This window comes from Mobula hypostoma, chromosome X1, assembly GCF_963921235.1.
Source record: "Mobula hypostoma chromosome X1, sMobHyp1.1, whole genome shotgun sequence".
In the NCBI taxonomy this organism is placed as follows: domain Eukaryota; kingdom Metazoa; phylum Chordata; class Chondrichthyes; order Myliobatiformes; family Myliobatidae; genus Mobula; species Mobula hypostoma.
The window spans coordinates 33,745,798-33,769,096 of NC_086128.1; the positions used below are offsets into that span (position 1 = coordinate 33,745,798).

At 36.8% G+C, this 23,299-nt stretch overlaps 1 protein-coding gene across 7 annotated transcripts in view; it reads left to right on the top strand.

Moving 5' to 3' along the window:
* The window catches only part of LOC134340531 (ORM1-like protein 3), a 35,104-nt gene extending 12,834 nt beyond the window's left edge, over window positions 1–22,270 (top strand). For 2 of the 7 annotated variants that reach the window (XM_063037868.1, XM_063037867.1), the window contains 4 exons: window positions 3,047–3,200; window positions 8,691–8,882; window positions 17,799–17,950; window positions 18,725–22,270. In XM_063037868.1, the coding sequence (XP_062893938.1) occupies window positions 3,087–3,200; window positions 8,691–8,882; window positions 17,799–17,950; window positions 18,725–18,860 (594 nt within the window). In that variant the 5' untranslated portion in view covers window positions 3,047–3,086 and the 3' untranslated portion in view covers window positions 18,861–22,270. The other 5 variants (XM_063037869.1, XM_063037870.1, XM_063037872.1 and 2 more) reach the window with 5 other exon arrangements.
* The last annotated feature ends 1,029 nt before the right edge of the window (window positions 22,271–23,299 follow it).

Here is a 23,299-nt window from a genome sequence, read left to right on the forward strand (position 1 = left end):
GAATAATATGTTAAGAATTTTTGAGAGCTATAGATGCCTATCTGACACTGTTTGGACATCTTGCTCTGTGCTTAATGTGTAAAATTCTTGTGCTTTGTCCATATAATTTTGTGTGCCTAATCTTTGATTTTGCTTTTTAGTACCAAACATATAAAATTCAAGAATAGTACAAAATATTCTGGTTGTTTGGATATTTGGTTGTAAGAGCTTGCTGTGCTTAAGTGTGCTTACTGTACCATGCATTTAATGTGGCTGAGCTAGAGGCAGAGATAACAGTGCATATAGATTAGATGGAGCATTGTTACCCATAAAAAACTTAATTGCACTAATAGAGAATAAAATAAACACCACTGAAGTGGTTAAGTATCTCCAATATGTTACTGCTTACTGGGCCAATAGACATTGTTTGTCCTTGTCTTTGAAATATAATAAAAATGGCTAGTCCTATTAGTCTTTGATAATTTGGTTCAGATATAGTAAAATATTTTGATGGATTGTGGGCATGAACTGTATAGCAAATTCAAAGAAAATAGTGGTTGGAAGAATGATAGATAATCCTGTATATGCTAATGCATTGTATGCTTATGCAGCAATAATGATTAGATGCGTTAGAATTCTATGCTGATGTTGTTTCTAGTGCAGGATCAATACTAATTTATAAAGTAAACCTCTTCCCTTCAGGAAGCTGATATTCTAAGCAGTTCCAACTTCTGGTTGATGCAACACGGAATTATACTGTAGCACAGAACTGTGTCCATGCATTTTCATCTGATTATGCTTCTGTAGATGTATTGTCTTCAGGAATTTAGGATTTCAAAAACAAGAATTGCTTACAAAGTGCCAGAGTTTGAAGTTCCCAAGGTAATGCAGGAGTGAGAGTTAATTGTGAGCTTTATAAAGGAGCTGACTTCAAAGTATTTTGGAAGAATGATTCCTGTGAATGAATGGTCGGACTGCTGCTTAAGTGTTGCCTAGATTGGCATTAATACTCTTCTTAAGGCAAATCAAACTGCTTTATAGACTTGGGTTTCTAAAGGTTGTATTTTTGTTGTTAAATTTTCAAACTTGCACTACATACACTTTGACACATGGATTATTCCACATAAACTTCTTTTGAGATTATTTAATACCGTAAGCGGTTTTAGATTCCAGGAACAGAAGCTGCATTGTTCTCTATTTTTATTCACAAATCAAACACAATTGTCAATAGACTTGCATGAAAGAAGCGGTACGGTGTGAAATTCCCATGCTTGTGTTCAGTTGAACTGTGGGAAATATACAACTAGACATTGATTCTGGCAATCCAAGTCAGGAGACTTATTCCTATGTTTTTACATTGTTGGTTCTGCCATTGCGCTGATCTGTTGCTGCTTGTGAAAACAGCTAATTGCAACCTGATTTTTAAATCATGGTTGTAACAGAAATGCTGCTTCAGATAACTTTCTCCAAAAGTATTTATTTTAATTTGACATATTGTTAGAAAATCATTACAGTATTAATTTCAAGAATGTAATTCCTTTGGAATAAAAGATCTTAAAGCAATATTCTTGCAAGCCATGCTCTTTGGAATAACATATTTGTGTTGCCCTTTTTATGACCACGTTATTTATGTCTTCTCTTCTGAATTTAAGTATTTAAGCTAGGTATAGCCCAGTTTAGAATGTATGTCTAGCGAGCCTATTTGCTTACATTTGAATTGAGTGGATCGTTACATGGAACATGCCTCTACTTGTATGCACAGAATATATAAATGAACATGCATTTATATGATCCTCCCGATAACTTCAGAAGTTCTAAAATATTTTACACCTCATCATCTGATTTTTAAGTGAATGCATAAGTTTCTCAATGAACCATTTTAGGCTTTTGTAGAAATTGATGCTTTTATCCAGATGTTCTCTTTAAACATGTGTAATTAAATTTAAGATGCTGTGATCTTTGAGAAATATGCTAAAGTTAATCAGATTGGGCTTTTATTTTATTTAGTGATACAGTGCAGAGAAGGCCCTTCTGACCCTTTGAGCCACGCTGCCCTAGCAACTCCCGACAAACCCAATTTAATCCTAACCTAATCTCGACAATTTATGATGACCCTACCCAGTAGGTCTTTGGACTGTGAAGAAACTAAAGCACCCAGGGAAAACTCACACATTCCATGGGGAAGATGTATAGACTCCTTACAGACAGCGCTGGAATTGAACTCCGAACTCCAGAATGCCCCAAGCTGTAATCGTGTTGCACTAATCGCAATGCTACCATGGCGTGTCTCGTTGCATGCTCCTCAATAAGAGGGACATGCCTTTTCATTCCCCTCTTATTACAACTAGCTTGTCTTTATTTTTTGCAGAATCCAGATCCATAACATGAAATTCGCTGAATCACCACAAATTTCTATTTTGAGACCAGAGTGTTGGATGTGCAGAGTGGAACAGGAAATTATTATCTGACTTGAATGTGATTTACAGTATTTGTAGTAGACATTTAAATTGAAACCTGTGCTATCATGACCTGAGTGGCTGCTAACAATGTGGACATTTTTTTTTTCTCTCTAATCCTTGGCTGTGATGTTTTTGATCACATTAGGTTTGCATTCAGTCACAAATACTGAAAATACTTTATACAGCATAACCACTGTTATTGATTAAAGATATAAATTGGGAACAAAATAAACAAATTAGATTGTTTTGTATGATAGCAACTTAAATACAGTGGATTCTGGTTAATTGTGCCATTGACACAGCTGTTATTTGGGAAAACTTTTAAAGAACAAAAATTAAATCAAGAAAATAGCCGCGATTCCCTTTGTTTATTTGGGACACTACCCTGCTTAATTGGGACAGGAGACTTGCTGAACAGTTTCTCACTAGCATCTGTTGTGTGCACTTATGTGGCTGTTAGATACTACACCATGCTTAGAGCAATCAGTTTTTAAATAAGGTCGGTTGCGTGTGTTTGTATTCAAAAAGCAGTGATTTTTGTCACTGATAGTTGGCAAAGAATAAGCAGTAAGACAATTCAGAACTGTTTTGCTCACTGTGGTTTCAAGCATTCAGGCTTGGAGATGCCAGAAATGGCCGGGAGTGAAAATGAAACGATTTCACAACTTCAAGTTAGGAACTACGAAGACTTTGAAGGTTCAATCGGCGATCATCTTGAATGTTACAATGAAAATGAAGATTTGGAGGATGCGTTGTATGAAGGTAGTCCATTATCTGCATTAGATGTCTGTGTTGATTTCGTTCATTTTTAGTCAATCAAAAACCAGATGAATTCTTTCATTGATAACTATTAGGAACTAATATAGTTTTGTAATACTGTAGAGGTATTGATAGTTTTCTAATTTGTTCTGTATTTCAGTTAAACACATAAATTGTTACTCAATTAAATAATAGTTTGTCTTTTTTATGCCTTTTAACTATTTCTATGAAACTTCAGCTAATTGGGACAGCAACTTAATTAGGCCAAAACGTACTGGTCCTGATGTGTTCTATTTAACTGGAATCCACTGTATTGAAGAAGCATGAAGAATATACTTGATTGGCAACATAGCTTCAGTCTTCAAAAATGATCATTTCAATCTTTTTTCTTTACCAAGACAATTTAGTGTAAGGCCTAATTGATAGCTTACAGTATTTGACAAAACTAAGTGCTGGGATTTTTTTTTAAATCTCAAGATAATTTTCTCCCTGAACCTTTGGTATGGGAAAAGCCCTGACCAGTGTCTGTTGCACTGAATAGGCTTCAAACTCAGAGTCAACCTTTCCCTTCTCAAAGATGCAGTAATGTTGAGGGGGGGGGCGTTGGTAGGAGAGTACAAATGGTGCTGTCTCCCTACAGGTGACTACCTTCTTCCGTGTTTCATTTCATACATTAAATGGTTCCCAACAACTACATACCCATACCTTCGAAGATGAAAAGCACACCTCCCACAGTCTTGTTTTTCTATGCCAAAGTATGACTCATAAATATTTCATATCTGGTATATTCCTCAACTTGCATTTTCAGATTTTACTGGCTCCTCTGCTTAGCATACTTTGTGTTCCTGTTCCTTCCCACCACTCATGTTGAGAAGTTTTAAACATGGTTTTAATATTAATCTCCATTTTGCAGGAAGGTGCACCTGGCAGTCATCAGACGCTTTTCTCGTAGGAAATTAAAACAAGAAGACATGCAAGCTGATGCATTTTGTGTGCCTCTTAGCAACCAGTCCATTGAAAAAGAGGCCTACCTTAGAGGTGCAAGATATAGTCCGGAGTGAAGTGGAAGTCTTATTATACAAACTACCTTTCCATGTAGATTCTTGGACTCTTAAGTGAATACACACAATATGAAAAAGTATTAAAGAAGTCTTTGTCCACCAGCCATCGGTCCATAAAGAAATATTTAACTCAGTGCATTGTTAAATACCTTTGCATGTAAGAAAGCCATTGAAATCTTATTAAAATTAAATTAAAATAACTAATGAAGAGCAAGTTTAACATCCCCACTGTGCTAAGTGTATGATTACTGACACATTTCTATGCCGAGATCCTGAGAGGGACAGCAAACACCATTTTGAAGTATTAATTATATTTGTACTTAATTAGTTCAAGCACTATACAATATAGAGAGGTTTCATTACTTTGCCATTTCATGTCCTGTTGTTTTACTGCATTGATAAGTTGGACCATTAATCTTAGACCAGGGTTGCCGTAACACATCAGAGCAGAATTCAGCCCATTGAGTGTGCCATTCAATCATGGCTTTGATCATCAAGGACCCCCACCATCTCTCTTCACTTTTCTCGCTGCTGCCATCAGGAAGGAGGTTCAGGAGCCTTGTGTCCCATACCATGTTCAGGAACAGTTATTACCCTATAACCATCAGACTCCTGAACCAGCATGTATAACTTCACTCACCTCAACTCTGAACTGATTCCACAATCCATGGACTTGCTTTTAAGGACTGATTTTTTTTTTAAATCAATTTTATTATTTTTTATTTGCACAATTCGGTAGCTTTTACACATTGGTTGTCAGTTTTTGTTTGTAGCTTTTCATTGATTGTATTTCTTTGTTTTCCTGTGAATGCCTGCAAGAAAATGAAACTCAAGGTACCATATGGTGACAGAAACTTACTTTGAAGTTTGATTTATTTTTCTTTCTCAAACACATTCTCCTGCCTTCACTCCATAACCTTTGATACCCTTACTAATCCACACTCTGTCAACCTCTGTTTTAAATATATTCAAAGCCAAATGTGATGATAAATTCAACAGGTTCACCACCCTCTGGCTAAAGAATTCTACTTCATCTTGGTCCTAAAGGAACATCCTTTTATTCTAAGAATGTGTGCCCTCTGGTCCTAGACTCTTCCATTACTGGAACCATCCTCTCCATGTTCACTCTATCCAGGCCTTACAATCCAACTATAGTTTGATGTTGATTTTTGAACAGAAAAAACTGAATTATTATATAATTTTAATTGATAATAGGTGATTAATTATGCAAATAACTGACAAAATTTCCTGTTTATAAACTTAAGTAAACAGTTTGTTGGAAATAAGTTTTTGCATTAAAAATAGTTTAGATCTTTTGATTCCAAACTACAGCGATTTTTTTTTTAAATTATTATCTCTGCATGCTGAGCTATCACAATGTAGGATCCAATCTACATAGGTTAGTTCCTCAAATATTCTGAAAGGTATTGTGGAATTCCAGACATTTTAAGTTAAATGTGTATATTATTTTTACCACTGTTTTGTAATTGGAGGTTTTGAAATCTATAGATCAGAAAAGACATTCATCAGTGTCTTACCAGGCCAGGAAGTCATATATGATATTTCAGACATGGTATAATTTGCAGCCATAATTTGAATTTCTGTCTTGTGCATGTTGCTCTGTAGGTTAGTATAAATTCATTTTAAACTTGGGTGTACACTGTTGCATGCAGAAGACTTTCATTAATTTATCACTAAGTTGGTTAATTGAATTGACCCTTGATTTAATAGGGGTGTGGAGACCACAGTCTGTTTTAGCTGAAATGCTAATTAAATTGTTGGCGCGTGGCCAAGTGGTTAAGGTGTCGGTCTAGTGACCTGAAGGTCGCTAGTTCGAGCCTCAGCTGAGGCAGTGTGTTGTGTCCTTGAGCGAGGCACTTAACCACACATTGCTCTGCGACAACACCAGTGCCAAGCTGTATTGGCCCTAGTGCCCTTCCCTTGGACAACATCGGTGGCGTGGAGAGGGGAGACTTGCAGCATTGGCAACTGCCGGTCTTCCATACAACCTTGCCCAGGCCTGTGCCCTGGAAACCTTCCAAGGCGCAAATCCATGGTCTCGCGAGACTAACGGATGCCTGTAAAAATTAAATTAGAGCATCATGATTGCTGCTTCTCAGCCTGCTATTAGCTTAACTACTTTGGTTAATATTCTAAGAGTTAAGGTTGGAATTAAGTAGCTCCTTTTTCTCTTTTGAAAAATTAATTCCAGTAGTTAATTTCTGGTACCTTTAGTTTGTACAGAGTAGGCTATTCTAGAACTTTTGATTACCCGAAGCTTTCTCTAATATTGAGCTACTCTGCATCAATAATATTTTCTTTGTAGACTGTTGTGCAGCAATTTATTGACACTCTGCAAATTGTATTATATTATGTACAGAGCAAAAATCTAATTATTGCAGTTGCTGGAAAATTAATCTTATTAATGACCTAAGCATTTACTCTTCATAGATATCGCCCAGCTTGCTGTGAATTTCCAGCATTTTCTGGTTTTATTTCTGTTGTATAGAATTTTATAGGGAAGTATTTTTGCAGAAGTAAATTGGTTTGTTTTATTTTTGAGAAGACACTTCTGTTCACTAAGCTTTAGAGTTTCAGCAGGATTGACTATTGAGACACCTTCATGTGTTTATAAATGTAAGTAATTGCAACAGCACTATTGAGATATAGTTTCAACAGTGTGTTAATGCTCTCGTGAGGAAGATGAGGATACCTGCTGTTAAATTATCCCGTAAGCAAATTGACAGTTTTAGCTGTGTTTCAGGAGTTTCATACGTATTAATACTAAGCATCCTCTAGTGCTAGTTCGAAATCATTAGGGCATCCCATCCTAATGACTGTGTGGGGGAGAGTGAAATATAGAGCATAAAATTTGTAGAAATTGATGTATCAGTTAAATCCATGAAAGGAAAAGGGCTAATGTGAAAAGTCCTAAAGAATTAACATTTTTTCAGTTCTGATGAAGGATCCCAGCTCAAAACATCAGCTATTTATTTTCCTTCGTAAATGCTTCCTGACTTGCTGAGTTCCTCCAGCACTTGTGTTGCTCACAATTTCCAGCATCTGCAAGGTCTCGTGTTTAACACTTTTCACCCTTGAATAACGTACACATTGTACTGTGACCAATTGTCTATTTGTCCTTCATCCAGTATAGCCACTTTAAACCACCTGCTGTGTGTTTGGCTGGCTAGTCATGTAAACCACTTGAATATACTGTTTAGAATATGCATATCTAAAATGCCACGTATTATGATTAATAGTACTGATCATTTAGAGTACTGAAATTCCAATTAATTTCAGTGCCTCTGGACTAGTAAGGAGAAGGGAGAAAACAGGAAAAGTATCTTCATTTTGATCACTATCCAGTAACTCCTAGTGATGCATATGCATGTAAATGAGGGGTCGATGTATGGTCAGAGTCCTATGCAAGTTCTTGTCACAGTGCAAACTGCTGCTCACTTATCAAGTAAATTCATGAAAGAGCAAATGATTAGCGAGTATTAGCCAGAAGGAGCGGTGAGACAAATAGGGATTTTTTTTTCCTCCTTTGGATTTGGAGCAGGGAAAAAATATGTTGATCACCTGCCAGTTCTTTCAACTGGCTTTTTGCAGGTATCAATTTTTCATCTATTGATGATTTGATAACAAAAGCTAGATATTTTTAAAATTGTGAGAAGATCATTAATTATGAAGAAGAGTTGAATGACTACCTCCATTTAAATTTAATAATTCAAGTTTTAATCAAAATATGATATGAATTTTACTTTGTCTTAAAAGGTCAACTAAATCTTCTGTTTAGCAAGCATACCTGGTAACTGACAAGATTAATTTTAAGTTCATTTTTAGAATTGAGCAATTCTCATTCTCTGTCAAGAACATAGTTCCTTTCTGTAGGCCTTTCACCTTTGTTATAATATTTGATGCTTTTGAATACTGACAATTGTAAATTAGTATCTTAATATTCCCGGTTTGCTTTTCACTAAATTAACTATTGAAAATAGTTGTGGGCTAGTTAGTTATCAGGACTGCACTAATCCAGGCAAGTTTTCCTCTATATACCTGATTTGGGCCTTGTAAATGATTGAAGAGCTTTGGGGGAGGTGATCCAGTCATTGCCGAATACCCAGCTTTTTGCCTACTTTTGCTGACACAGTATTCACGAGTTAAGTTTCTAGTCAGTGGTCACTCCCTCGCCCCTCTTCTCTCTAAGGTTATAAGTTTGCTGTTAAATAATGCCGTTTATTTTTTTAAGAAACGGCTTGCATTAGTGAAAGCTGAATTTTCATCTTTGACTTGGTTTTTATTGGTGGGGAGGAGTTGCGGGGTGGAGCGTTAGTTGACGTTATCGTATTTCTTTAACCACAGATGATGTTTGGTGTGCTTTTTTATTTTTTGGGAATTGCTAATTTTATATTTTTTTTTCCCTTTTTAGGTTGTAAAGAAACAAACCATGAATGTGGGTACTGCTCACAGCGAAGTGAATCCAAATACCCGAGTTATGAACAGCCGTGGGATTTGGCTGTCTTATATCTTGGGAATTGGATTACTTCATATCATTCTCTTGAGCATCCCATTCTTCAGTGTGCCAGTAGTATGGACTCTCACCAATATTATTCATAATACGGTAAGGCCATCTGAAGTATAACGTGCTTTTCAGTCTGTTAAATGCTTTTTTTAGCCAAATAATTACTATATTTTTGAATTGAGGTGGCGTGCACCCTTTTTGTAGTGCTTGTTTTATTTTAATTTTGTTACATTTGTATCATTTTCCTAAGCTTAATTTTTCATTGTCAGTTGCCATCATATTTCATAACATTGAACCTCTGTCATAGATCATGGAGGTAAAATACTTTAAAAACAGTCAGGAAAATGCTACCAGTGAAAATATTTTGTCTCTTGATTTTTTTTTTCCAAAAAAGTTTTCACTTCCAAAATCACTTGGTTCCAAACAAACACCAGCATTCAATATGTACTCAGATTTTATCACTTAAAATGAAAACCCATAGTCTTTTTATAAAGATTTTTAAATTTCTAAAACTAAGAAACGTTCATGAGGTGGTAGAATGCAGGTTGGTGCGTGCTTCAGTAAGTAATGCGTGCGCTTCCAATGCATCATTTACTCATTTTAAAAATAAAAACATTGGCTTGCTGAGATTGCTGCCTTCATTTTGATCCTTTGAAGGATTTTGTCTTGGAGGATAGATGGAAGAATTATTCCTGAAATTGATGAATGCCCCATTATAACCCTGCAATGGCCACTGCTCAGGTGGCCCAATCTCACTCCTTGATGGTGGTCAAAATTAATTGATTGTTCCTTTTAAACACCTACAGTATGCCAGATTTCTAATATTATAAAACTCCAGTCCTAGTTTAAAACTATGTCTGGTGTATCTACACTTGTTCAAACCTGATAATGACAGATTGTACCTGAATCACTCTTAAAGTATGTTTTGGTAAGAATAAATATATTTCAAGGTGATTGCAATCATTTTAGATAAAATAGTGGCAATCAATAAAACAGTCTGTACCTTGTGGCTTAAGTGTGCACTTATGATGGAGTTGACCCTTTTAGGAGCATCAAAGCGAATCAGCAAATTTATTTTAATTTCCAATGATCTTTGTAAACAATTTGCTGAATGCTGTCATGTTTTATTTTTCCTAGGTTGGCAGAGATTTTGTGATCTGTGCAGTTTCCATTCTTTCCACACTACTTTTCTTTGTGATGTTCTTTATTCATGATGTTCCCAGAAATGGTGCTATTTAAAAAAAAAAATTAGCATTGTCAATCACTTTGCATGATTTCTGCAGTTTGCATACAAGGTTAAAAACCTTTTGTAAATCTGTATGCAAACTCAGGTTCAAGTTTATTATCATCTGACTGTACATATTAAACAACGTTCCTCTGGACCATGGTGCACCCACAATACATATATCACACACAGCACTTGTATATAGCTAGGGTGCCTAAAACTTGCACAGTAATGTATTTGTCAATGTGGAGCAGACAGCAAGATTGTAAATCTGGCGGGAGTAAAGGATATTGGAAGTGGCAAGGGTGGAGCACCACATGAGGAGTGTGGGACAGGTAGCAGAGAAGGAGTACCAGGGGCGGGAAGTGGCGTGGGTACAGACACATCCAGCCCTGAGACACCAGGCAAGGACATTTGATTCCAAACAATTGGTTTATTGCTCATTACAGAGTATCTTTCTGGTGCTTCCTGCTCCCTCCCCTCTTCCTTGCCCTTTTCCCAACTGTGATTCCCCTCTCCCTGCCCCCTTCCCACTCTCAGACCACAATTGAGACCCATATCAGAATTGGATTTATCATTTGCATAAGTCATGAAATTTGGCTTTTTTTGTGTGGCAGCAGTACAGTGCAATACATAAAATTATTACAATACTGTGCAAAAAACAAAGTCTTGGGTGCTCTAGCTATATATGTATGTGCCCAAGACTTTTGGGTAGTTCTATAAAATAAAATATTACCACAAATAAGTTAAAATATAATTCAAAATACAAAACTGCAGCACTGTCTTCACTTGTAAGCAAATTACAGCAATCTAATCACGCAAGTGCTTGGCAATACAAAACTATTTATCTCTCTTCCAAAAGACTACCTCTTCCTGAGAATGATAGTCTTCCACTCTTGAATGTGGGAAGTTGCATGGTGGTTGTCCGTCATGTCTGACGATGACAGGAAACCTGTGCAGGAGAGTTTTTAAAGTGGAAAAGCTGTTGTTCTGGGTCAGTTCCACTCTCTCGACCTTACGAGTCCGGCGGTACAAACAAGTGTCACAAACAAAGGTCCTCCTTGGTTGCAGTGTATGACCTTGACATCTCCTGTGCCTTGTCATCGTGCCCTTGGCTCTCTAGGGAGTGTTGCAGTATTGCTTTCCCGGCTGTTGGATCTCACTGTAGATCTCATCTGCCCAGTTTGCCAGAGCTGCCTCTGCATACCAGAACAGGTATGTCACTATCTCACTGGGGTGTGAGGCCACCCTCACCTGGTTTAGTGTCCCCCTTGAAGCAGCATACTAGGGTGTGGCTGCTGTCACATGCAAACAGCTACTTGGAGTCACAGGTGAGAGCTCAATGTCTGGTGGGGACCAAAGGTGAGTGAACTGCCCCAGAACAGGCATGACAAGCTCTTTCACCAGAGGTGCTACCCTTCCCTGGACACCTCATATACCCCAAGTGTAGTTGCGTAGGTTACATTTAAACAAGTAGTGATTAGGAAAATCAAGCCACTGTTTTGTAAACAAACTCTTTAATATTTTCTGTTGTCTTTGTTGAGTCACCTGCCTGGAAACAGTCAGAGAACTCTGCCTAAATGAAGGAATAGAGCTATGTGGCACAATAGCTAAAGAAACAGGAAGTAGAAAATTACAATGGGGCACTGGTAGGTTAAATAAATGGAAAGCAGTGGAGGAGCAAAGAGACTCAAGGTCTTTGAACAATAATTACAAAAAAATTATAACATTAAGAAAATATTATCTTTTATCTTGATCAGATTTGGACACAATATTCATGTTACAGTTCTATAAACTGGTTAAATCTCAACTAAAATACTGTAACACATCAGGAAGGATCTGGCCTTGGAGGGGGCAAAATGCAGATTCGCTAGTACAGAATGGGGACAACAGAATGCATAGGCTAAGGTTGTATTTTCTTGAATGCATATGACTGAGTATATATTGTTATGTTTAAAGTGATTAGAATATGATAGAATAAGTCTGAACCATTTTTTTTATAGATGGGAATCCAGAATAAGAGCTTATTAGCTTGGAATAAGAGAAAGGTTGAATGTAATGATTTCAGGAAGCATTACTTCAATAAAATGTTTTGGCAATCTGAAAGACCTACTTCTGTTCAAAATAGCTGAGGTAATAGTGCTTGCATTTTGTAACAAGCTGAGCTAATCACCAACTGTCTGATGACTATAACATCCATGTTCTTTCTCTCAATAGTTTACTTCTCACTATTCATCCCCACCCCACCCAAATAATTAAGTAACTGAGACGTTTCAAAGTTTCAACTTCATTATTTAAATGTTACTTTAATTAGGGCTGCTACCTAAATAGAATGTTTGTTGTCATTGATGTCTTATGGTACCTGGAATTGTCTTACTAAATATTTACTGCCTCCATTCTGTTCCCTTCTGATCAACTGTTAATTAATCTATTATGTGATCTCAGTTTCTAGAAGCCAAGAGTTGCCTATAAGGCTACGTCCACACTAGACCGGATAATTTTGAAAACGCCGGTTTCGCGTAAAAACGATAGGCGTCCACACCAGGCGTTTTTTAAAAATATCTCCATCCACATTAGAACGGATATTTGGGCGAATCTCCTCCTACTGGGAATGCGCAGGACACACAGAAAACAAGCGAAGAGGAAACGGTATACTTGGTGCGCATTTGTCCAGTTACAGACTAGAAAAACTTAAAAGGAATCGCTGTTGGCTTTCGTGCAGGAGGACTTAAAAACAAAAAAAACACATACTGGAGCAGATGGAGGCAACCGACAGGGAGTTCACGGACAGTATGACCCGGCTGATGACGAACATTGAAAAACTGACTAACTCTGTTGCATTAATAAAGCACCTTGTTAAATGTATAAAACATGTCTGCATCAGTGTTATCTTGTATTTCCATACAACTTTACGTTAGGCTGTTACACATCTATTGTCAGAGAAGTACTTGCATAAATAGGTAAACCACCTTCATACAAGCAAGGATATAAAACAGGGCAAAGTGAGTATACTTATTTATTTAGTAAGTTATGGGTTAAAGTATTTGGTGAGTACATTTCTAACTCTTCTGTCTTCAGTCTCATTGCAGTCTGTTCTGAAATTGTTAGGTTGTGTGGGGTGTTGCGTTCGAGAAAACAATGAAATGCCGCACTGCCACCATCTGTTCCGGCACGTCATGATGCGTTTTTAAAAATATCTGTTTACCCTGTCCACACTTCTCTGCACAATCGGCGTTTTCAAATTTACACACACTGGAGGGCGTTTTAGAAAATATCCATTTTCGGGGGAGGAAAACGCCGGTTCAGTGTGGACAAAGGGTCAAAACGAAGAGAAAAAGCTTCGGTTACGGATTTATCCGGTCTAGTGTGGACGTAGCCTAAGTTTCCTAATGACAGTAATCAGAACTTTTTTTTTCATAGCTTACTGGTTTTGTGATACTTTGAAGACTCATTTTATCCTAAGGTTATGACAAATGTTTTCTAAATTCAAGCTTTTTGTCTATTCATTAGTTTAAATATCTAAAAATGACCTGTGCAGCTTTTTTCCTTATTCACCTTTTCCTTGCATGGTGCATGTTAACCCAAAGAAACTGCACCCTTTTAGACAGTATGATATTGAACCAGTCTGTTAAATATCCTGGACTACTGTATTTTTCTTCTTTGAGAGCATCTTGATCTGTTCTGCAATTGAAAAGTCCTCATCTTACAGTCAATTGTTGCCACAGAAAATGTGCACGGCTGTACCATCTGTCATTGAAAGATGTTCTTGGGTCTCAATGACTAAGATTGGCTCTAAAGTGGGAAGTTGGCTTTCTTTGTAGAACCCCTGCTAGATTATCCTCGCAGATGATGTGTACTACTTCAGTGTTGTTGTTGCTGTTGTTACTCTCTTTCTTGGCTCGTCATTCCAAATTTGCTGCTTTTTCTCCTTTAACCAGTAGAGAAAAACAATTTTGACAGCCAGGTAATGTTTACTGAGAGTTTGTGGTTGGACACTGTAGGAACATTCTGCTCACATCAAATGATATCAGTTTCTCTCAAACATCAAGCCCTTGAGGTATTATTCAGGTTACCTGAAGAAATGTTCAAAGTGGCGGATGCAAAGTCATTGACCTTCACTGGGTAAACATGTACTGGGTATCTTTGTTCACCTGTGAGCACTGTATCTGCTACACAGATTAATGCTAGGATGTTTTCTAGCCTTATTTAGAAACAGCTGCCACCAGCCCCCAAAGGTGTGGATTTTTCTGTGACAGTGGTTCCCAAACTCATGCTCCAGCTAGCCACATACTCTTACCAGCATATGTTTTGTATTTTATCCCTTGAATCCCTCAAGTCTTAATTTTATTCTTTTGTTTAACATTATTAAATACTCCTTCATGGAAGCTTATAAAGTCCACATTAATTAGGGCTAATGTGTGTTATGTAATATTTAATTACAGTAAATATCCTTGATGGTATCCAACAATGAAAATTAAATCAATTGCTTATCGTATATACAACCCTGTTTGTTTTGTTTTTAAGGGTACATTTTCTACATATTGAGTATCTCTTGCATGTTGCAGATAGTTTGGAAATTTGCCCATAAAACCACCTAATATCTGGAGGCCTGACCTTTGGTCTACTGAAATAAGTTGATATCCCACCATGACACAGGAAATTTCAATGTATTTAAATATCCAAGCTGTTATTAGTAATAGTAGCCATGTTATTGTTGTGACCAATTCGTCACTGTCATTCAGGGAGTAAATTCTGTCATTTTTACTCAATCTGGCCCTTGTGTGACTCCAGATCTATTGGTATGCTTGACTCTCGACTAGCCAACGAAACCACCCAGCTCGTCCAATCATTTTGAGGTGCGGCCTTGCAATATCCATATCCAGACAAATTAAACAAAAACAATTAAGTTGGACTTTGATGCAGCCAAGACCTAGATTTTATACTTTCGTATATAGGGTACGTAAAAGTGCTGTCCAGATTGTTGGAACCCCAACACTCACCAGTCTTCAATCTCAGTCTGTTTCTAATAGATATAAACCAATGTGACTGCATTCAAAATCTTTCTTAAAGGAATCATGTGGTAGAAGGTTCATAATACTCCATTTAAAATGTTCCCTCCAAGGTTGAGACTAAGGCAGGCAAAGGATTAAAAAGTGGAGTCTACTTTATTCATTTGAATTTTAATCTCGATCTTTTAGTGCACAATACTGGCAAGCTGCTCAAAATATCCCAATTCTGAACCATAATTGGAGCCAATTATAACAATTTGACTTCCTTTTAACTACAGTATGAACAAAGTGTAGAGATGGTAAATATAAAATTTTGGCATAATTGGGGGTTTATGTAAGAAGACTGATTGGAAGCTCTAATTTGTAGTGACTGAGCACCACATACTGCACAGAATGTTTATTTAGATGTATTAAAAGTTATTTTACATTGTGGGCACAATTCTTTTGCCAAAAATTACATTATGATATACTTTATATAGTTCCTGGTAATATCTTGCTCATTAGCATATGACACATGCTTGCTCTAATTTTAGATAATGCTGTGACTTTCTTTCCAATTTATATTCCTTTAGAACATAATTTCGGAGGCTGAGCTACATTTTACAGAAAAGCTTTATAGTGTCATCTGGTAAAATGATTCCATATCCAGTTATGAACATTTTAATCATTTACTTACCAGATGCCAATGAGCAGTTACCATGGGCCAAACACTTGCTTCCTCCCATGAATCCATGAATCTTAAAGAATCAAGATGAAAAGTGCTATCTGATTACTCTTGACTAATGACTTTCTCCAAATCATTTTGTTAAAATTCTAGCACACTTTCTCTGGTGCTTTAATATAATTTGTGGTAGGGCATCATTTTGGGTTGCAACTACTGGTGCAAAGTTTTTTTTTGCTATTGGATTTGAGGAAAGGAGTTGATGCGCTGTGATTTCAGGAAAGAAAGGGGTAACATATGAGGAGCATTTGATGGCTGTAGTGGGGGTGGGGCAGATCTCATTGATACCTATCGAATGTTTAAAGGCCTAGGTAGAGTGGATGTGCACAGGGTGTTTCCTATAGTGGGAAAGTCTAGGGTCAGAGGGCACAACCTCAGAATAAAGGACGTCCCTTTAAAACAGATGAGAAGGAATTTCTTTAGCCAGAGGGTGGTGAATCTGTGGATTTCATTGCCACAGACAGCTGTGAAGGCCAAGTCATTGGGCATGTTTAAAACAAAGGTTGATAGTTTCTTAATTAGTAAGGGTGTCAAAGGCTATGGAGAGAAGGCAAGGGAATGGAGTTGAGAGGGATAATAGATCATCCATGATGGAATAACACAGCAGACCTGATGGGCTGAATTCTGTTTAAGGTCTTATGATTTCTATAACATCTTGAAGCAATTCCATGGAAGCAGATACAGGAGGTTGTCAGTGTGTAGAAGTATGCAGAAGGATTAAATGATGGGTAAGAGGGTTGCACTCATTCATATAGATGGGCTACAAATTTAATAGATAGAGTAGACAGTAATTGAAGATGGAAATTTGCTTTTGAAATGCATTTGTGAAATCTGGACAGTGATTGAGATGTGTGATTAATGACAGATTTGCAAGACTAGTGCTGAGAAATGCAAATAGACCAAGTGAGAATTTTAGCAGGTGAGAATGCAGAGGCAGAATTAGTTGTTTTTGTAGATCTACAAACAAACAGTCCTACCAATATAGTGGTGCAAATATGGGGCTGTCAGATTTCTGAAATTTGAAGGAAAATCCAAAAAGGAACCAGAATGGAAGGATTGTGAGAGAAAGTAGACAAAGCTCAGAAATACCCACATTCTGAGTAGCAAAGTAAGTATGGGGGAACAAAAAAATCTGATCCTACTTCTAGTTCTGATATTCTTAAAGTGGCCAAAGTGCTACATCTGCCCATTCACCTCCTCCCTCAACTTCATTCAGAGCCCCAAATAGTCCTTCCAGGTGAGGCAACACTTCACCTGCAAGTCTGCTGGGGTCGTCTATTGTATCCAGTGCTCTTGATGCAGCCACCTCTACGTTGGCGACACCCGTGGTAAATTTGGGGACCACTTCATTGAGCACCTCCGCTCCATCACCTAAAGCGGAACTCACCAGTAGCCCAATATTTTAATTCTGACATGTCAGTCCATGGCCTCCACTTGTGCCAAAATGAGGCCACCCTCAGGGTGGAGGAGCAGCACCTTGTATTCAAACAAACCATACTTTGTAACTCCAGCTCAGTGGGTAAAATGAATGGTGTAGATCTGATTTGTCAAATAAAGGAAGCTCAGTTGATTTTCTCCTCTAAGGAAGAGAAAATGTTGTTCAATAGGTACATTTAATGTCAGAAATATATACAATATACATCCTGAACATCCATGTTGTATCCCATATGTTCATGCAAGTAGCTGAGGGAATCACATCTCAAAATGTGTTATTCCACATCAATGGTGCCAGTTGCAATTCTAGTGAAAATTTTGTAATTCTGTGGAATAGTGTTTAATTCATTTTTCTAAATATTATTAGTCTGAGAATTTTCTAAATTCCAAGTTAGCTGAAGCTCTAAGTAGGGTAGTGAACTTTTGGAAGTCCCAGTTGTGCTTGTCAGAGGTATACAGACCAGTAAATTTAGGAACGTGATTTGTGCTAGCCTTCTGAATGGAAACACTGGCATCTTGTCTGTATTGCTGTTCTGTCAGTTCAGTTTATCTTCATTCCAGTATTTGCTGCAAGGTAAGAACACTGAATGTATGCATATATAATTCTTTTTCCCTTCTACCTCCAGGGAATGTATATATTTCTGCACACCGTAAAGGGAACGCCATTTGAAACTCCAGACCAAGGAAAAGCACGGCTGTTAACCCACTGGGAGCAGATGGATTACGGAGTGCAGTTTACAGCCTCGCGCAAATTCCTTACTATCACACCCATTATCTTGTGAGTTTGAGATATAATCTTTGAAGACTGAATCAGCTCGTGGAATTGTGACCAATCTGGAACTTGCAAGTTTTTTTTTCCTTTTAACATAACTTTGCTGAAATGTCAATTCTGTAAAATCTAAAAGAACATTTCCCTTTGTTCCTGTTCTCTACAATACACCCCAAAATGTTTCAGTGCCGGAAATCCACCTTGCATAATCTTGGGCTGCACACTTCAAAAATTTAAGAACAGCTCAACCAGAAATACATTGAGGACATTACAATCTCTCAAACCAGAGAAGTTGGTGGGAGGGTAAATAGGTTATACTACTGGGAAGATTAGATTTGTGGTGACGCATTGGCATGGAGTCCACCATATTCTCTGGATATCCTCAGTTATATTTGCAGTCACTCCTTGGATGTGATAGTCTCTGAGCTTGATAACTTGATAAGATGGTTCTCACAGGATAGCAGTAAAAGTGGTGAGTTTTAGGAAGATACTAAGACCCACTGCACCATGTCACAAAGTGCTTGATAGAAATAAGGGTGGATCAAAGGCTTAACAAAATTATTTCATTATTGCCTGTCTTAATTAGTGTCAAGTTTAAACTTATGTTGAGTATCCAAAAATTTAAGCAAGGTATTTATCAAAATTAGAAACCATATGAGTGTTAAAATTTGGCAAGTTTCTACTGGTACCATAGAAACCCATGAATTATATCTTGGGCTATTAAATGAAAATGCTACAGATTCTGGGAAGGTTTTCATGCTTTTTGTCTTTTTTCAAAAACAGGTATTTTCTTACCAGTTTTTACACAAAGTACGACAAATTACATTTTGTTATAAATACGATTTCGTTGATGAGCGTCCTCATCCCAAAACTCCCTCAACTTCATGGAGTCAGAATCTTTGGCATCAACAAGTACTAAAAACAGCAATGTCGGCAAGTAAGAAAGAAAAAGCTATTGGGCCAACCAGCAGCAGAAAGGACACATCACGATGTTTAGATGTTTATATTCTACATCCTTCAAACTCTTAGCATGGATATTTTATTATGATTGGTATATTTGTGAGTGAAGCAGCTCATTTTGCTTGCTGAGCTATCACATTAAATATTTGCAGTGCTTGGAACAGGAAGCCTGCTTTTTTTATTACTGCCTGTAGATCCCATTTTCTCAAATATTTTTGATTCTTTGGTTGCCATATTAAGTTACGGAGATTTTGATATAGTAGACATTTAGTTGATGTGGGGTGTGATTTTTACTGTCCATTGACCAAACAGTTATCAAAGTATAACTTGTAAATATTGTAATGGAAGTAGACCTATGAAGGTACACAGTTTGAATGATATTTTAGAAAATGTGTTTTCATTGTCATAATGGAGGCAACAGGTGAAAAATGTAATATCAAAGTATTTGGTGCTCATGCTCCAACACGGCAGAATTAGGGGCCTTTACTTTGTTGGGGTACTTGTAAACATGGTCTATATGGCATAGGTGCCCCTCAAGAAACAGTGCTGGTCTTACTGTGCATTTTAATTGCTTTTTTTTTGCAGATTATTTATTTTCTTTGATCTCATATGTTCAGTGTTGTACGCGAAAATTACTAGGGAGAATGTAAAACACTAGTAAGGGTGTGTTTTGAAGCACAGCTCATGAATATTTGATTTAAGAAGGTGGCTTCTGGATACATTTTCTAAAATATATAAAAGTGTTATGTAATACAGAGCCCATATGTTAACTGAGGACAAGTGGGGCTGGATGATTAAACTTATCTACCCAAGATATAGAGAATCTCAAAGTGATTTATTTTTTTAAACATACATAAATCAGGATGTTAATTGTTGGAATACTGTAAAACTTTAGCAATCATGCAACTTTCCTGTAAATTTGCCTTTTTAAAAAAAAAAAAATCTGTACCTATTCTGTCAGAGTATATTGTAATTTGACTGATTGAAAAATGCGGTACAATTCTCATTGATTCTCTTTATTACGAGATGATAGTGATGTACCTGACTTTTGTATTCTTATAAAGTACCTGCTGCAAACTTGAAGTACAGGCTAGTACATTCAGCTCGTCCTCCTTGAAGTCTGTTAGGACTACAAAAAATAATAGCACTGTGAATCGTGATTTTTAAGCAATAACATAGGGGAAAAAATACCACAACAAAGGATCAAAGATAAGTCTGGACAGTGAAGCCTTGTGTGGTATAGTATATAGCTTGCTGGACCTGTCTTTAGTGATGGTAATTTGAAGCCAGCACATCCTAAGAGCCATTTTTCTATCGAATCATTTTAAAAAGTCCTGAAATTCTGGAATTGTTCAATTTGATGCAATTTGACAAAAATCTATAAGCCATTAAATTCACTGATTGAGGAAATGTTCTCACAATTGAACATAACCTGATTACAATGCTGTTACAGACAAGAGGTTACAACATTTTTCTTTAGAAGATGTGGATTTTTTGCTTTCCTTACTGGTGTCAAAGACAAAAATGCTATCATCCATTCAACCAACTGATTCATTTCAAAAAAAAAAGATTAGCAGCTACCAACATGTGGGTATGAAGCAGAAAATGCATCCTTTTCAGTTAGATCTCTGTAACTCAGATGGTGGTACAGAGCCCAGTCTCTTCATCTATAAATTATTGAAGATAAAAATCAACCTGTTGCTGCACTCTGTGAAGCAATCTCTTCTGAGGATATGTTTGTATGAAAGCTGGGCAGGACAAGCACTGAACTCTAATAATTCTTTACCCCACCCCCCCACACCACCAAGGAAATTGCTATGAATGTGGGAATAACATGAAACCAAACCAACAACTGATGGATATACGTATAGTCACATGGGAGTCACAGCCACCTGAATAGTAATTTGTGTATGGTACAGGACACCCATGAAAAGTTTGGGCATTTAAGCCAGCCTGAGAAAGGAAAAATTGGTGCACAGGGGGAAAATAGAGAACCAGTAAACCAGTTCCTGTTCCCACCTTTGATTTTCCGCTGGCTATGAATGTGAATGATTACTACTTTTAAGTTGGACTTTCAAAGTCTTTAAGAGTACTAATCTTTGGATAAAATCTGCCATACCTTTTGATTTTAAAAATTATGCTTGCATTGGAGGGAGGGTTTTTTTTTCCCGGTTAGGAGCCAGCATGTCTACCAGTATAATCAAATGAGATTATACAGGTAGACATGTTTGGGGGGAAAAAACTTTTTCAAAAAGCGGGTAGACATAAAATATTTTTTTACATTTTCTGATTTAATTATAAACCTATTTCTTGCACTTGTTTTTTTTTCATAGAAGAAAAGTTAAAGTTGCTCCATTAAAATATTTACAAGCTGACACCAGTCTGTTCCATTCTAAAGGAAAGCAAAAAGAGAACATTTGGACCTCAGGCTTTCATTGAAAATAAGATCCAAAACTGGATGACTTTCTTTTTTAAAAAAAATGCATTTTAATTTAAAAATCTGAAATAATATAGGAATTAAACCTTAACATCTGTAGCAGTTAAGCATGCCATTGCAGAGTTCCTGCATAAGCAAGGATCATGTACACAATCAGCTGCATTTTGACTATCAATTACTGAAGGTTACTTATTGAATTGCATTCACAAGCTACCATGAAGCTATTGGAAAATTTAGCTTTGTGTCACATTATGTAAATGCTAATAAGGTGGTAGTGAAAATGTTAAATTTATGTATTCAGGGTTTGTTAACATTTTAAAATATTACTTTACTATACTATTTTGATTCCTTGTACGAAATAGTTAAAGCCTTGAATTTATAGATTTTGAATACTGGTAAATATGCTAAGGAAGGTTGTTTTATTATGGGTTCTGTATTGTCAAAGTATGAAAACTGGTAAAGTACAGTATTTTTAAGTTTGGATCGTCTTTCTACTTCCAATATGTATCTTGTCAAATAGTAGCAGGTAATTGGGTGGTATGAGCAATAACAGTGCCAGTCCAAAGACAGCAAACATGGGCAAGTTCAGGATAACCCAGGGTCAAACTACTGCACTATTTTTATAGTGGCTATCAGAGGTACAGATTCCAAATTTACTTTGGTGAAATCTAAATAAATTGTGTGCCAGAGTGGGGATGTTTGGAATTTTATACCAGATGTGTTTATGAACTATTGAATTATTTGCATTGGGGACTAGTGTTTGAACATTGTCATGTATTGTAAATAAGGGTTAATTGAGCATCTGGTGGCAAAAGGGTCTTGTAAGCCAACTGCCCTTCTCTGCAGATGATTTTCATCTATCATCTAGATCTTTATAAGAAAGTGTGAATAATATTTTTGATTCCTTTGTACAGTATTCTGATATTTAATAAAGGTCAGTATTCATGTAATATGCTGTCTCCTGCTTTATTCACATGCACTGAAGTATTCACTAGAACTTCCAGCTTTTAAGGTGTAAGCAATGGATCTGCCACCACATTCAAGCTTTTGTTTGTTTTCTCTCTCCTCCAGATTTGAACTGAAACAAATGAGCAGCCCTGCCCTTTCTTTCCAACCACTACCCAGCAGAAATTCACTTTTCACTTGCCAGTTGCAAATTTTGCTCACATTTGATCATTGAATTATTATAGTAAACATTTGTTCTATACTGTATTACACAATGCAGCTAGAAAGTGCAAAATGTGATTATAAGCCCTTTGCATTTCACAGAAGTCTCATGGTGTATTTCCCTGCTAAGATTTGAAACAGGCAACTATTTTCACCAGCACCAATTGTTTTTGGCCAGTCAATATTGACATAATTGTTAGAAACAAGGCCCCTCAAGTCCAGTATTTTAAGACACCTAACAAAATCACTCGAAGTAAACCTTGCACTGAAGTTGAACAACAATTTTAATCAGATATTAAGTCTTTGAGTTTGATGACAATCTAATAGTTTCAGTGTCCATTACTAATAGTATGTTCATTTAACCAAATTCAAATTCCAATTCCTCAGCTGCCATGGTGAATTCATTCTCTAGTCTCTGAATCATTAGCCTTTGCTTGTCCAGTAATTTAACCACTTCCTTATATGACAATCAGTACAAATGATTCGTCAGTTAATATTGCTTTTTTAAAATTGAGTTGGAACTGTTAGCTCTGTGGACAGAGTAATCCATTTTTATGTCTGTACGCTTAAATCGTGACTCTGGCAAATCTGTCTGGCTATTGGGATTCTAAATGGAACAAAGTTGGGCAGGTCCAACCCAATTCTAACTGGGCATGCTTCAGCAGTTCAGAATTGGCTTCTGCAGATTTACTTGAGACTACAAGACATTTTGTGAATCTAAATCATTCGCAATGAAATTAAGGTATGTTGGGGCACCATAGAACTTTCCTACAGCTGGTTTTATATTTGCAAAC